The sequence below is a fragment of the Daktulosphaira vitifoliae genome, unplaced genomic scaffold (genome assembly GCF_025091365.1).
Source record: "Daktulosphaira vitifoliae isolate Bord-2020 unplaced genomic scaffold, ASM2509136v1 Scaffold_1, whole genome shotgun sequence".
In the NCBI taxonomy this organism is placed as follows: domain Eukaryota; kingdom Metazoa; phylum Arthropoda; class Insecta; order Hemiptera; family Phylloxeridae; genus Daktulosphaira; species Daktulosphaira vitifoliae.
This window is the reverse complement of record NW_026099572.1, coordinates 4,885,713-4,903,467: the sequence shown is the minus strand read 5'-3', so window position 1 is coordinate 4,903,467 and position 17,755 is coordinate 4,885,713. Positions and strand designations below refer to the sequence as shown.

General features: G+C 30.6%; 1 protein-coding gene across 3 annotated transcripts in view; it reads right to left on the bottom strand.

Moving 5' to 3' along the window:
* LOC126895928 (uncharacterized) overlaps positions 1–17,755 on the bottom strand; it is a 42,425-nt gene that overhangs the window by 18,705 nt on the left and 5,965 nt on the right. For all 3 annotated transcript variants that reach the window (XM_050668269.1, XM_050668270.1, XM_050668271.1), the window contains exon 4: positions 2,712–2,885. In XM_050668269.1, the coding sequence (XP_050524226.1) occupies positions 2,712–2,885 (174 nt within the window). The remainder of the gene's footprint in view (positions 1–2,711; positions 2,886–17,755) is intronic.

Here is a 17,755-nt window from a genome sequence, read left to right as displayed (position 1 = left end):
AAAAAAACCCAGCACAGGGGGGTCGCGGCACAGTGGTGACGTGGCATAGTTGGATCAAGTATAATGATATCTGACAGTGATTAAAATCACTATCAAAAAAAAACGCTTCGATGCAAATCTCTAGATAGTGTTTAATTTTAAAAAATTGGTGAATTATTCCAAAAGCCACATGATCTGCTAGTTCCTTATTAATGTCCTAATTAAGATAAAGTATATCGAATGAAAAAGAGATTATTAAAAAATAATATTTCTCATAAAAAAATTGTATTGATTCATACACTTTTCAATATGTCATAGCATTATATAGTTAAAAATGTAAAAAATAAAATTGAGAATTTTCACACAATAATAGCATTCGGTAGCCATTTTCACCGTGAATATAAACTACAGTCCGAATTTTTTTTTTTGCATAATAAAGTAAATTACATTAGCTTTAATTTAAGATATATATAAAAGTGTCAGACTTTCCGGAACACTTTCAAAATTTAAGTTGAAAAAGTAAATTTTTTGTGAAAAAGTTGTCATTTTAAATCCCCCCCTGTGGGCAGGTAAAGGGTCAGATATAAAAAAAATTTATACCAAATGATAGGTAAAGACATCATGCATCTATAAAAAAAAGAATTATATTGATATGTTTATTTTTAAAAAGTTACGGCAGTTTTTAGTAAAAATAATTGAAAAAATTTCGAAAATTAGCCATTTTTAAATTAGTAATTTTTTCGTAGGTTTCCCCCATTTACGGGGAACGAGGGAATTTTTTTCAATTTTTGAGGGTAATGTCTTCGACTAGATACGATTTGTGATCTTTGATGTATCGTTGAAAGAAATCGTTTCAGTGAGAGATGAGAAAAGTAGTAAAAGACACAAAAAAAAGGACATCATAGTAAATTTAATCTTCAATACTTCAACTTCGCATCGAAGCTAAAAATTTGTTGATTTTATATGAAAAAAAATTGTTTATAATAATCGTATTTTTTTACTAATTTTGATGCCCGTTTTCACCAAGAAAAGAAAATAAAGTCCGAAATTATTTTTATTAGCTTCGATGCGAAGCTGAGAAGGTATTGGTTTTACTAAGATGTGTTTATTTTTATTTTTTTTTTTTTTGTCTCTGTTACCACTTTTTCTCAGCTCTCACCGAACCAATTTCTTTCAATGATACGTCAAAAGTTCAAAAATGGTATCTAGTCGAAGATATTACCCTCAAAAATTAAAAAAAATGCCCTCGTTACCCGTAAATGGGGGAAACCTCCAAAAAAATTACAAATTTAAAAATCGCTAATTTTTTCAATTTTTTTTACTTAAAAGTGCCATAACTTTTTAAAAATGAACATATCAATATAATTCTTTTTTATATAGATGTGTAATATCATTACCTTTCGTTTGGTATATTTTTTTCATAAATTTAACCCTTAACCTGCCCACAAGGGGAGATTTAAAATGACAACTTTTTCAACTTAACTTTTGAAAATGTTCCGGAATGTCTGACACTTTTATATATATCTTAAATTAAAGCTAATGTAATATTCTTTATTATGCAAAAAAAAAATTTCGGACTTGATTTTATCTTCACTGTGAAAATGGCTACCAAATGCTTTTTTTGTGTGAAAATTCTCAATTTTGTATTTTACATTTTTAACTTTATTATGCTATAACTTTTTGAAAAATGTATGGATCAACGTTATTTTTTTATGAGAAATAATATTTTTTAATAATCCCATTTTCATTCTACATACTTTATCTTAATTAGGATATTAATAATGAACTAGCAGATAATGTAGCTTTTGGAATAGTCCACCAATTTTTTAAAATTAAACAGTATCTAAAAATTTGCATCGAAACGTTTTTTTTGGATAGTGATTTTAATCACTGTCAGATATCATTATACTTGACCCATCTATACCACGTCACCACTGTGCCGCGACCCCCCTGTGCTGGTTTTTTTTTTAATATTAAAGTACACTAAATAAGCTTTAATTTAATATATTTTTATAAAAGTTTCAGTATTTCCAGAACACTTTCAAAAGTAAAGTTGAAAAAGTTATGATTTTGTATCCCCTCTTGTGGTCAGGTCAACAGTTGGATTTATAAAAAAATTATATGAAATGATAGATAATTACCTCATGTATCTATAAAAAATAATTATATTTATTCGGTCATTTTTGAAAAAATTATGGCAGTTTTAAGTAAAAAAAATCGAAAATTAGTGATTTTTAAATTTGTAATTTTTTGTGGTTTTTTCACTATTTACGAAGAATTTTTTTCAATTTTAGAAGGCAATATGAGGGACTTCGACTAGATACGATTTGTGATATCTTGATGTATCGTTGAAAGAAAAAAAACGCATCATTGTAAGATTAATAACTTCTCAGCTTCGCATAGAAGTTAAACATGACGTACAATGCCCGAAAAATTGGCATTCCAAGCGAAGGCGCTTGTTACAAAAAAAGAATGACACATAAAAATTCACATCTAGGCCATCTACTTTCCTTCCTGGATGGGCAAGGAGGTATGTAAAACAAAGACGCTAGAGATCAGCTATCACACGACATAATATAATCAACTATTTATGACAACTAATCCACTAGGTATCTTATAAATGCGTTCTTTACCTAACACCTTTAATGAAATCGTTCATATTTTATAAAAATGTGCTTTCTATCAGGCCCTTGTTCATACATATTTATTAATTTATACGAATAAATACTTACGAACACCAGTAACTTCGGTATTTTCATTATGGCATATTGGACATTCACAAACATAATTAAAACGCATTGTTTTTGAACATTCAATACATATTTTGTGTACACAGTTATTAAATGACCCTAATTCTATATTTTCACCATGACATATTATACAAACATCATCATTAGTTATGTCATCTAAAAAAAAAACAAGCTTTTTTTTAAATTATTATTATATTCTGTTTTGTAGTATATTATTTTATACAAGAACTAATTCTCATAAATACATAAATAAAGTAAGATCATCTAATCAATTATGACAATTGAAAAGTATAAAATATCATTTAAAAAATTTCAAATTTATAGTTAAAGATATTTCATTTGCAAGTTTAAATTATTATATAATATATATATATATATATGTATCTATATACAGAGTAGAACATATCTAACTGATAACTCATATAACTTATGATCAACATATCATTTATAATTTTTTTTTTAATCAATTTTTACAATATAGAACTATATTTTTTAATTACATTTTTTTTCAAATTTGAAGATAGCCATTTGATAGATAAGTTTTAAAGAAAAATGTTGATACAAAAATCTTATTTTGATTCAGTAGTAACGTTAATACAGAATTTTGAAGTATGTTAAATTTTGATTTTGATAATCTCCTAACCAAGAATATCCTACAATAATATGATTACAATGATAGAATCACGCAAATTAATAATTGTTATCACTTTTAACTTGGCTAACCATGGAACAATCGTAGTTAAAATACGATAATATTTCTAACTTTTGCAATAAATATTAGAGATAAACATTCCCGTAAAAAGCGTGTTAAACGTTATTATAATCCACGGAAAAATAATTATAGTTTAAAAAAAAACTAAAAAAACACGCTTTTAGAGCACATCAAACTAAAAGTTAAAAATAATTTTTAAAATAAGCTTGAAACATATAGCCTTCAGCTGCCACGGAGTTCACATGTCTCGTGTTTCACTCCCGCTACTTTTCTACTATAACTTTGCGTTAACTCTATCGTTTTTTCTCAATTTAGTTTTGTTTAAAATATTTAAATCTACGAATTCAAGATTAAAAAAAAAAATTCAACATTCTAACGATCCTTCGGGATCTAGGTAAGAAATTAATATTTTACTAATCGTCTCAAAATGAATAATAGTAATCGCACTCCGCCAACAACGCCGTCATCTAGAACTATTAACGCTCCGATAACTCCGATAACAATTGTAAATCGTTCTCAAATACTCAGCAATACAAAAGAAAAACAAAAAACCACTACTTCCGAGTCAGACGACGACTGGATAACCGTTTTATCATCTAATAAAAGACCGCACACACATACACCCGGTTCCTCTCCTATAGCAAAACACAGCGGTACTTCCACTAATAATATCAAAGTATTAAACCGGTTCACTCCTCTTCAAACAACTTCTGATAACATGGAAATAGAACCAGCAAACCAATCCACCCCGCCCAAACCGCCGCCAATATTTATCAAATCTGATTTAAACTACGTAAACTTTTGCGAGGCGATTAAAAAAATTATTAATATCGATGAATTTACTTGTAAAAGTAACACATCTGGTTTAAAACTTCAAATAAAAACTCCAGACTCATATCGAAAAATTGTACGAGTCCTATTACAAAAAAATGTTGATTTTCACACTTACCAAGTCAAACAAGATAAACCATTTCGCGTTGTACTAAAAAACTTACACTATTCTACAGACCCCAAAATTATTCAAGATGAATTAACTGAACTCGGTTTTAAAGTTAAACAAGTCGTTAATGCCCTGCAAAGATACACCAAAAAACCACTTTCTATGTTTTTTGTTGATCTTGAACCCGATACAAATAATAATGAAATTTTCAAAGTCGACACTATTTATCACTCAAAAATCAAATTTGAAGAACTTATACTTAATAATAATCCAATACAATGCCTTCGTTGCCAAAATTTTGGCCATACTAAAAAATATTGTAATCATGAACCTCGCTGTGTTAAATGTGACGGATCACATTTGACAAATGTTTGTCAAAAAACTAAAGACCAACCACCCAAATGTGTACTATGCGGAGGAGCTCATCCCGCGAACTATAGAGGTTGCCCCGTGTATAAAAATGAACAACAACGGAAAACACCCAGTTCAAAACTTCAAAAAAGCAATCAACCTTTTAATCATAAATATTTATATAATGTACAGGTCCCCAATGGTAACACCCAATTAGATAACATTAACGAATACGAACCAAACACATGCAATTCTTACGCAAAAGTAACTCAACAACACAATTCAAACAAACCACAATATATAGAAACAACCAATACTAACAACAACGAACTCACCAAACAACTTTCCTCTTTCCTAACTGATTTAAAATCCTTAATAAACCCTCTAATATCCTTATTAACCACTGTAATTAATAAAATAATTTTAAAAAATGTCTAATATGTCTACATCAAAAAATTCTAACATCAAAATACTCCTCTGGAATGCTAATGGTCTTTATCAGCATAAAAATGAATTCCAAACTGTACTTAACCATAACAAAATTGACATAGCACTGATAAGTGAAACTCATTTTACTGACAACAATTACTTTAACATTTATAACTACTCACTATACAAAACTAATCACCCTGATGGCACTGCTCATGCTGGTTCTGCCATTTACATTTCAAAAAACATACAACACGAAGAAATAAGTCCATACCAAGAATTATCTATACAAGCTTCAAGTGTGTCTATAAAAATCAATAGTATACCAATCACCATATCCGCGGTATATTGCCCTCCAAATTACAATAGTTTACGTCAAGATGACTTCCACCAATTTTTCAATTCTTTAGGTCATTCATTTATAGCGGGAGGGGACTTTAATTCCAAACATCCAAGGTTGGGTTGTTTTGGTAATAATCAAAGAGGAAAACATTTGCTTACAGTAATCAATAATAAACACTATTCAGTTATTTCACCAACAGGACCAACTTATTGGCCTACCCACGCAAACCGAAACCCTGATATACTCGAATTCTTTGTAACAAATTTTCCAAGCCAGCTAAGTTCAAGCATAGAAAATATTTGTGACATTACCAGTGACCATTCACCCGTTATACTAACTATTGGTGGAGATGTCTCCTATAATACAAGACCATCCCTTACTAAAGGACCTATCAACTGGGATAAATTCAAAATCAATTTGGACAAAAATATTAACTTGAAAATTCCACTTAAAACCCACGAAGACATTGAAAATGCGGCTCGCGACTTTGTCTCACTAATTAAGATCTCAGCAAACAGTTCATCCTCGTTAAGTAAGAGTAATAGTAGAAATGAAGTAGAACTTCCAACTCATATAAAAGCTCTTATCACTGAGAAAAGAAGAATAAGATCCATTTGGCAAAATACTCGTTACCCCTCGTTCAAACAACTTTATAACAAACTAGCTAATAATCTAAAAAACCAACTTCAAAAATTCAAATCAGCCCAATATCAAAATTACATTCAATCACTCAATGTCGGGGATAAATCACTATGGAAAGCTACAAAACGACTGACTCAAACTAAAGAAACTATTCCTCCAATTCAAAAAGAAAACGGTGCTCTTGCTATCTCAGACGAAGAAAAAGCTATAACTTTTGCCGAACATCTATTTAATACATTTAAACCACATGAGGACATTGTACCCGATTCAAATCATATTAATACTGTTAATGACTTTCTTGATTGCCCTTTACCTATGTCTCTTCCTCTTAAGCCAGTTAGTCCTGGAGAAATTGAAGCAACTATTAAAAAACTACCAAAAGGAAAAGCTCCTGGGCATGATCTCATCACAAATAAAGTGTTGACGAACTTACCAAGAAAAGGTTTAATGCTACTTACATACATATATAATAGTATGATGCGACTCTCTTATTTTCCATCAATTTGGAAAATAGCAGTAATAATTCTGATTCCAAAACCAGGGAAACCAAAAAACTTGACTACGTCATACAGACCAATCAGTCTATTACCAACACTAAGCAAACTTTTTGAAAAACTGCTGCTAAAAAGGATCAGACCAATATTACACGAGCACCACATTCTTCCAAACACTCAATTTGGATTTCGTGAAAGACACTCTACGATTCATCAAGTTCATAGGTTGACTGACACAATAGCCTCAGCATTAGAAAAGCGTGAATATTGCACCGGACTATTCCTTGATGTAGCTCAAGCCTTCGACAGAGTGTGGCATGAAGGATTACTTTTCAAACTAAAACATATATTTCCAGCGTCTTTATATTTGTTAATCAAGTCTTACCTCGAAGATAGAAAGTTCACAGTGAGACAAAATTGTGCAAGTTCTCCTAACTATAAAATCCATGCAGGCGTACCCCAAGGAAGCGACCTGTCTCCTGATCTCTATAATATATTTACTGCGGACATACCCCAGACTGATAACACTATTCTTGCTACATTTGCTGATGACACAGCCATACTCTCCACGCATAGTAATATTTATCAAGCAGCTCAACACCTACAAGCGCATGTAAATATTATTGAAACATGGTTTAAAAATTGGAGAATTAAAATTAATGCCACCAAATCAAGCCACGTAACATTCGCCCTTCGTTGCGAAAAATGTCCACCTATAAAAATTAACAATACAGTAATTAACACTAAAAACGAAACTAAGTACCTTGGCATAATATTGGATAAAAGACTGACTTGGGGTCCTCATTTAAAAGACAAAAGAAAAAAAGCCAACACCAGACTTCATCTATTTCGCCCACTGCTTAAATCCAAATTACCCCTCAGAATAAAAATACTTATCTATAAGACAATAATCAGACCAGTATGGTCTTATGGAATCCAAATATGGGGACCAGCAAAGCCATCTAACATAAGACCTTTACAAGCCTTTCAAAATATTACATTACGACTAATTACCGGAGCACCCTGGTATGTGACAAACAACAACTTACACAAGGACCTTAACATTCAAACAGTCAACGAACTTGCTACTTTACACTACAACAGATTTTACACCAAACTAAACACAAACTCAAACCCTTTAATAAAAAGAATGCACACTTTAACATTACCGGATAACCCAACACGTCGACTAAAACGAAACTGGAACCGTGACTTACTAACTGGACAACAGCATTAACAAAACTAACTAACAAAAATATAACTTAACTTTCCTAATTAAGGTGTTACCACTGGGTGACTTCCTTTCATGTGAATAACGTCAATGTATATATATATGTCATCAAAAAAACTTATTGTAAATAATTAATTGTACAGATTGTTTTTATAATAAAAATAAAAAAAAAAAAAAAAAATAAGCTTGAAATAATTATGAACAAAAAATACTTGTATTATTGTGATAAAAGCGTCGGACGCTCAATATACGAAAAATATGGCACAAAGCACCCACGCTTTTATCACAATAATACAAGTATTTTTTCTTCATAATATTTTAAGCTTATTTTAAAAATTATANTTTCTTCATAATATTTTAAGCTTATTTTAAAAATTATATTTAACTTTTTAGTTTGATGTGCTTTAAAAGCGTGTTTTTTTAGTTTTTTTAAACTATATTTATTTTTCACTTTTTAGTTTCATGTTATGATAGTATTTACTATCAATATCTTGGTTGTTACGGATAATGGGGAATCAGAGTTCGATTCCGGAAAGGGAGTCTGAGAAACGCCTACCACATCCAAGTAAAGCAGCAGACGCGCAAATTACTCGGAACGTGGAGGTAGTGACGAAAAATGACAATACGGAAATCATCCCTCGTAATCAGAATGAATACTTTATACCTCTTAATTAGAATAAGCGTGTTAATATATAAATTAATAGTAATTAGAATATATATATATACATGTAAAGCGACTTAAGTACGTAAACGTATCATGCACTAAGTATAGCCGTGTTTTGTGGGCGGGCGGGTCGGACTAACGTTATACCTGAGGTATAAACGGCGGTAGGAATATATACGTAAGCTGTATGGCACGCGAATGGTATTGGTCAGTCAAAATAAAAATTTGTTTATATAAATATAATATTGATGACAAGCACGCGTGTACGGGTACGATAACCAAAAATAAATTTATACAGGAATAGTGTTGTCGTCGTGAGGTGAACGAGACATGGGGTGAGGTGAATGCGTTATGACAGTCTAGTCTCAAGGCCATAGATGACGGAATATGCGATTACGCCTGGCGCGTGGAGAGTTACAAACATACATACATACGTACATACAGGTGAAACTAATATAAGCGTGTTAAAAATCGCGTACTGTGATTAGTAAATAACGTAATAGGTGTTTACTTCCATCCTTTACATAATATGGACTAACATTTGGTACCATAAGAATTGTAAAAAATCAAAATTTAACAAACTTCAAAATTCTGTATAAACATAACTACTGAATCAAAATAAGAGTTATTGAATCAACATTTTTCTTTAAAACTTATCTATCAAATGGCTATCTTCAAATCTTAAAAAAATTTTAATAAAAGAATTAATTTTTAAAATATTTTTTGTTTATTGCGAAAAATAACATAAAACATATTATAAATATAGTTCTATAATGTAAATATTGATAAAAAAAAAAAGGATAAAATGTTATGTTGATCACTAGTTATATGAGTTGTTAATTAGATCTGTTCTACTCTGTATATTCCATATAAAATCAACACATTATTTTTATATTTGACCTCCCTCTTTAATTTTGTACAAGTCTTTCTTAATGTTTTTGGTTGACAAATTCCAAAGCTATGGCGCCCTTAAGAAAGCATAGGGAAAAATACATGATAACATTTAAAAATTCATAATTCTTTTAAATATGAATTTAAAAGCACTAATTTTCACTGTTGTCTCTTTTATTATATCTTTTTTTTTTTTTTAAAGATTTTAAATTAAATTGTCTTTTCTAATGTTTTACATTTTGAAACTTTGAACTTTGAAAATAATACAACAAAATCTGAAATAATTTAAAATCCTAAAAAAATACCATATTTTGAAATACATACAATAAATAAATGATTAAATTTCAAGATGATGACTCTAATATTGTAGGAGATGTTACAACATATTATAACCAAATTTGCTATAATAAAAAACGTAATTATATAATAATTGATATAAAAAAAAAAAACACGAGTAATATTTGATTAATTAATAGAAAAAAAGTTGAAAGATGTTATTAAAATATTTTAGTCTATAGTACGTTATACTTATTCAAGAGTCGGGTTATTAAGTGAGGTCTTTGTAAAGGTAGTAATCGGTAGCCTACGAATAAAAAACACTTATTATTTTTGTTGTATTCTGTAGTAATTAGATGAGGAAGTATTGAATTACGTCGATTTTAGTATAATATAAGCTTTACAATAGTAGTAAGCAATTTTTGAACTCTTAAGCAATATAATAATTCCATATAAAAGGGAAATGCAGGGTAAGCAAATTAATAATGGTGGGAAAAAGAATATAAAAGGGAAACATGAAAAGTATAGGAGGACGACACGGGACGATACTGGGCGAGACGAGACTGGACGTTTTTGTCAAAGAAACGTCGAGTTACGGGTTAGGTCGTTGACGTAAGAATAACTTTATATTTTTTTTTTATAAGATTTAATTAATTTTTGTGTTAAATTATTATATTATATTTGACTTTGTGTTTGATACATTTCGTAAATAAAATAACTATTTTAAAATCTGGACTTAGCGCAAATATTTAATATTCACGGTGATCTCGAAATTGTGTGTGTGTGTGTGTGTGCGGCTAGAGTCTAGGTTGGACTGCTGGTCCTTTAGTCAATCTTAATAATTAGTGTACGAGCTGGCTAGTGTTTGGGCTTAACCGTCCTTTAGTGGGTATAGTAAAAAGGTAGTTGTGCTGGTGGCTGACAAGGAGCCACCCTTCAGTCTGCTACTTTTGAGCTAGACTGTGCTGACGGGTCTAAACTCTACCCCTTTAGTAGTCCACTAATTAGAGAGATTGGGGCTGATCAGTTTATCCAACGGGAGGACTCGAGAAGAGCTTAGACGACGAACTCGTCGTCAATAAATATATACATAAAACATTAATAAACCTTTGTGTTTACGTTGGGGCACTACCGACGTACGACAATACATATCGGTCGAATATGCTGTCGAGAAATTATGTTAGTCTTTAATTCGTAAAATACAGGAACGTATAGTAAAATCAAATAACATTCTTATTTTCAACGCTGTAGAAGAACCTAACAACAGGGAGTTATCTCCGGCAAAATTAACTGAAATCATTTTTTAAAAAATTTATTTAAATACCGATTATTCATGCCACTCGTTTGGGTAAAAATTCAGAAAAACCTCGTCCTATAATAGTTAAACTTGGAAGTAAATTTGAAGTGTTATCAGTTTTAAAAGCCAAACGAAAACTACGTATAATCGACTCGCTTAAACATATATTTATTGGTATGGACTTGACAATAACACAACGGACTCAATACAATGAAGTTAAATGTCAATTAAATGCGAAGAAACACTCAGGGGATAACGGATGGTTTATCAAGTTTATCGATGATGCTCCCACTCTGGTGGAAAAAAACTGAGGAAAATAGCTGCATCAACTCTAGCTACACCAAACCTTAACAATGTAAATATATCTAATTTTAAGAAAAATAATAATTTATTAGGTTACTATCAAAATGTAAGAAGTCTTAATAACAAACTAAATTTTTTAACCTGTAATGTTTCATATAATAACTATGATTTTATAATTTTTATCGAAACCTGGCTGAATGCTGATATATTAGATTCAGAATTAGGTATCGTTAATTACAATATTTTCCGATGTGACAGAAGTGGTTTGACGAGTAAATGTGATCGTGTTGGTGGAGTACTGATTGGTATACATAGAAAATATATGAGTGAATTGATTACAACTCCTTACGATTCAGTAGAACAAGTTTTTGTATCTATTTAAACCAATAACAAGATAAAATTCATTATCTGCACTTGTTATATTCCAGAGGTCAGTCTTTTATCGGTATATAAAACTCACGTGAATACCGTTAAATGGCTTTTTGAAAGCTTCGGAGATAATATAGAATTAACTATCTGTAGGAACTATATTTTCGAGGTACTACGTTATCATATGACAATACTGGTTTAATTGTTGGTGGCCGCATGCCTGCGACAGTCAATGTAGTTTTTGACGCATTCTCAATATGCAATTTGTCACAGTTTAATTCCTTTTGTAATCCCTATGGCAATATACTAGACCTGGTTTTTTCTAATTTTGATTTATTAAGTGTTAAATTATGCACTAGCCCTTTATTTCCTATTGATAAACCTTACCCTCCGCTTCATATAAATTTTGAATTAAAAGGTACAAAATTTCAACTTAGATTACCATTAATAAAGAAAAATTTTAATAAAGCAAACTTTATAGATATTTCAATGGCCTTGAAAAATATTAATTGGAATGATGTATTTTCTAATGGTAATATTGACACAATTGCAGAAGAATTTTATAACATCGATAATGCTATTTTAGAAAAGTACGTACCTACATATAGTGTACCAAAAAATAACTTTCCTCGTTGGTTTGATAGTAATTTACGAAAGTTAATAAAAGAAAAACGTTTTACTCATAAGTAATATGAAATAAGCCCTTCGAATTATTTATATTTCTCTAAACTTCGGGCTAAATGTAAATACTTTTCAAAATAATGCCATGAACAGTACTTAAATAACATACAGAATAATTTAATTACTAATCCTAAAAATTTTTGGGGCTTTATTAAAGAGCGCAGTAGAATTAATTTTATTCCATCTCCTATGTCATATGATAACACTAATTATGATAATAACCAAGCTATTTCTGATACATTTACAAATTATTTTTCGTCAGTATACGCTAGTTCTCCATCTGATAGTACCTATCATATTACTAATATTTAAACTGAATTTTTAATAAAAACATTGTCTCTTTATATACCCTTATCTGATGTTTTTGAAGGTCTATCATCAAATATGGGTGAAGACTGCACTTTTAGACCAGATAAATTACCCCCAATTGTTTTATCTAAATGTTGTTACGCTCTCGCCCGACCAATCCACATTTTATTTAATATGTCCCTTTCTCATGGTATTTTTCCTCAATTATGGAAATCTAGTTTTGTAATCCCAATCTTTAAATCTGGCAATCGTAATTTAATAAAAAATTATCGCTCGATTTCAAAATTAAGCTCAATACTGAAACTTTTTGAAAAATTGATTGAACCAAAATTATCTTAGATGTTTAATAGTATTATAAATGATGAACAACACGGTTTTCGTATCAAAAAATCAACTTGTACTAATTTGTTAGTATATGTTACAAATCTATTTGATATTATTGAAAAAAAAGGACATGTTGACGCTATATATACTGACCTAAGTAAAGCTTTCGATTCAGTTGATCATAAATTATTATTAAATAAACTTAATGCTCTGGATGTTGGTAAACTACTATTATCATGGTTTGGCTCATTTTTAACGGATAGAACTGAATAAGTTAAAATCTTAGACAAAGTGTCATCTGCTTTTAGTGTCTTATCTGGTGTACCACAAGGTGGACATTTATCTCCCTTTTTATTTTTGTTATTCATAAATGATCTTAAAAGTGTGTTCCATTTCTGTAAAAATTCTCTTTTTTCCGACGACCTAAAGATGTATGTGGTAATTAACTCATTAGAAGATTGTTTTATAAGCTGCAAAATGATATTAACCGCTTCAGTGAGTGGTGTAAAGATAACCATTTATTAATAAACATCAATTAATGTGATCAAATATCCTTCAGTAGAAGTAAAAACCCTATTATATACAATTATTCTATTGATAATCAAGACCTTAACATATTTTCTTCCATTAAAGATTGGGTATCATTTTATCTGCCGATCTCTCTTTCTCTGAACATATTTCATTTGTATACAGCAAAGCAATACGCATGTTACGATTCATCAGACGTCCATGCTACGATTTCAAAAATATCGATTGACTAAAAACATTATACTGCACTATGGTACGTTCGCTTTTGGAGTATGGGACAATAATTTGGAATCCTTATCAGCTTAATCAAATTAATCGTCTGGATAATGTACGATCATATTTCTTGAGATATTTATCTTATAAGTTTTTAATGAATTGCTCCACAAAGAAACTTGCAATGAAGCTAGGTCTGCATTCACTCTACTCCAGACGTAAATTTTATGATGCATCTATTTTTCACAAAATTTTAAATAATAACATTCATTGTCCTGAAATTCTTGAAAAAAATAGTTTGTCAATTACAATTTTCTATGCCAGATCAAAAACTGTTTTTTATGAATCATTCCACAGTCAATCATATAGTTTTAATGAACCTAAAAGTCGTATGCTCCGGGTTTGCAACAACCTCGATAGATTCGACTTTAACTATGATTCTGAATCTAAAATTTGTCATTTATGTTTGAATTTTAATTTATAATTACATTTTTCATATCAATTATATGCCCTGTACACAAAAAAGGAGATATCATGAAGATTGAAAATTATAGAGGGAGCTCACTACTCATTACAGCATATAAACTACTGTCTAACATACTACTGACCAGAATCAACCCTTATAACAAAGAAATAATTGGAGAAAAAATTAAAATCAGTTTTGGAGGAGATTTATCCGGAGAGTTTCCTGTAACGACTGGTCTCAGACAAAGTGATGCTTAATCACCTGCACTGTTCAACATCGCCCAATCAGTCATGAATGAGGATAGTAATGTTCCAAGCTAAGGGCATAGAAATAAGAGACAATCAGCATCTAACAGCAGTTGCTTATGCGAATGATATAATCTTATTAGCCGAAACAGAGGACGACCTAAAAAACACAACGGAACACAACAAAGACCCAAAGGAAGACACAGATAAAGATGGAGAGATAGAAAAAAGAAGACTTGAAGATGTTGGGAGTAACAAATGCGGAAGAAACAACCAATGATAGAGGAGAGTGGGGGCAGGTGGTTGTTGCGGAAATGGGCCTGAAAGACCTGTAAAAAACCAAAAGAAGAAGAAGAAGAATTACATTTTATATTATGATTAATTTATTTTATAATGTATTACCTTAATATAATGGTACAGTAGCAAAACTGTACCATTATATTTAAAATCTATTTTATATTACTTATTTTTAATGTTAAGTTTACTATAGATTAAACTTTTGTACGCTCTCATGCCCTCGGGCGTTAATAAATAAATGAATAAATGTGGGAAAATGCAAACAGGCAATTACAGGAACAGAGCGAAGACGCAATTCTATTATTTAATTTATATATTTATAAATTAATACACAAAAACTCTATTAAATGTTAACAAACAAAAATAACACATATATTTAATTACACACGAAAACTCTATATAAAATATTCACACAACACAAAAATATTATATAAAACAGAATACACTTATAAACTAAAGAATATACATAGAGGCACGTCTTAGTCTACTCGCGACTTGATTTAATCTCCCTCTATATACTTGATACCACTATCTATCTCCAGACCCTGGAAGTGGTGCCATCTAGATACCAATAGTACCCACATAAATATTGTTGTTATATCGAGTTTTTGTCGGTCTTCTCTCTATGTCTGCATTGTCGCCGCCATCTTAACGCTTCTTCAGTTATAAGCTCTATGGTGCTTGCGAGCCAATAGTTTTGTATTCGTTTTGTTGTAAAAGTAAAATATCACCTTTGCGATTTTTGCACCTTTTGCTCTCAGTATATCGCCATTAGGTCTACATATTCTCTGAGATAAATCAAAATACCGTTTACAACATATTGTACATGTTGGTCAACTACATGCATTTGATTTCAATTGATCCTTTCAAAATACAACATTATCATCCGCCGTTTCAACTAGCTGACAAGTATAATGCTTGTTCATCTTCTTTCTCTGACTTACTCACTTTTATAATTTATTATTTCTTTATATCAGAGCCATTGTGACATTAGTATTAGTGTCCCCCACATTGGTGTATATAAGATTTTATGATTTTTGTATAACACATTTAGTTGTTATAATAATTATAACAACTAAATATATAATTATTATACATTGTAAAATTCATTCTACATTCAAACAGTCCATTCACCTTATTCCTTATACTCGACATAGCCAAAGACTTAAGACAAAATAAAACCACAAACGTTAAAGAACCCGCTTAAATACCAACAGTTGGTTAATTCAATTTTCGATAAATTTATTACGTTTCGATAATTCCATTATTTATATTTTTCTTTAAAATTTGGTATCTCAGACGACGTCCGGTTTACTACTATTAATAAATAAAAGGTAAACGATAGCTTTATATGTATTTCTTTTGTAATTTCATTCATTACTATAAAATATATGTAATGGTTTAAAGCAAAAGCTTGGTGCACTCCTATTCTTACCCTAAAATTTTCTATTACTCCACCCACATTTTTAACTCTAAGACAAGTGTATAATAGAGGAGACTGGGGGAACTGTAGCCAGTGCATAATACAGGTTAGATTGGGTCATAATTTAATAAACTCATGCATTTAAAATTATGTTGACCATACGTACAGATTAAGAATTATAAAAAAAACCTGATGTTATGAAGCCGGAAGGCGTGGAGGCTGGTCCAGGCGTTTGCCGAATCCATCTTGGAAAAGAAGGAGGAAGCCGATCGCCTGAGGCAGAGACAGCCGAGCCGCCCAGTACAGGAGGACCTAAGGCGCTGGATTAGTCCGGCGCCTTAAATAGCCATATTATATGTTTTCGTGAGTTATTTGTCCCCTTGCAAAGTCCTGCCCCCACTCAGTGATGCGCCTAACGGGGAAGCCATACCACGTTGTCAATCAACTCTTGATTAATTTTGGGCTGATTCACAACGCGGTGGTTTGAGTTTTAAAAACGGCGTGGGCCGCTATGAAGTAATATCTCGCGGTAGTTATAGGGCAGCCCACAATAATGCTAGTCATGTTATAAAAAAAAAAAGGTTGGGTTGGGTATTAAAATATTCTATTTTATTTTAATTGTGATATTTACCTATACAAGTTTTTAGTCATTAAATAAGAGTTAGTTATTATGTTTTATTTATAAAGTTATATGTATCTAGCTGTTATCTAATTACCTATGTTATTTGATTGAAAACATGTTTGCAATTTATGAGAATCTGATTATAAGCTAAGATGTTATGTTTAATAATAATTCCACATCAATTATAGCTTATACATGAGACTGGCTTTGCTTTTTATTATTGTTAAACCGATTAAAATAACTAAAGTATTCCACGCTATAATATAATTGTAAGCAGATATCGTGTACCCTATACACTTTATGCTTAACTTAACGCTTCTGCTTTTATTGGTTCTCTTAACTAACAGAATTTTGAAATTTCTGTTAATTCTTTATTGTTGTAAATTACTTTTTTGAACAAATTATAAACCTAGGCCAATCCTAGTAATTACCCAATAACTCATAGTTTGATATTTTTCACACCGAGTATCTTGGTTTAACTATATTTGTTTTACCTGGAGCATCGTTTAAATAAAGTTTTCCGCATCGACTACTACCTTAAAAAATATATTTTCAAAAAATAATCTCTTTCCGCTCCTTTTCCGTTTGTTTCTGTTTCAATGAGACTCTGTACTTGTTTGAAATCTGTACACCCCTGTTCAATCTTTTGTGCTTTAAATTTGACTTGCATGTAAACATCTCTTTTTATGCTCTCTAACGAACTTTTCGAATTTAGTCAGTGATAACAGTTACTGCTCTTAATGTATTGTTAACTTATTAACTCGACATCTCTTATTACTAAACGCCTCTATATTATACTATATTATTTTCTCTACACTAATTACTGTTGTAATTTTTAATTACAACTATACTATCACCTTTAGACACAGATTAGTGAATTACTTTTTTTATTTCAATAAAACTAAAGAAAATCACATAGTAAATAAGACTAGGAATGAACGGTTTGCGATAGGAAACAACGATAACTTAAAATTGT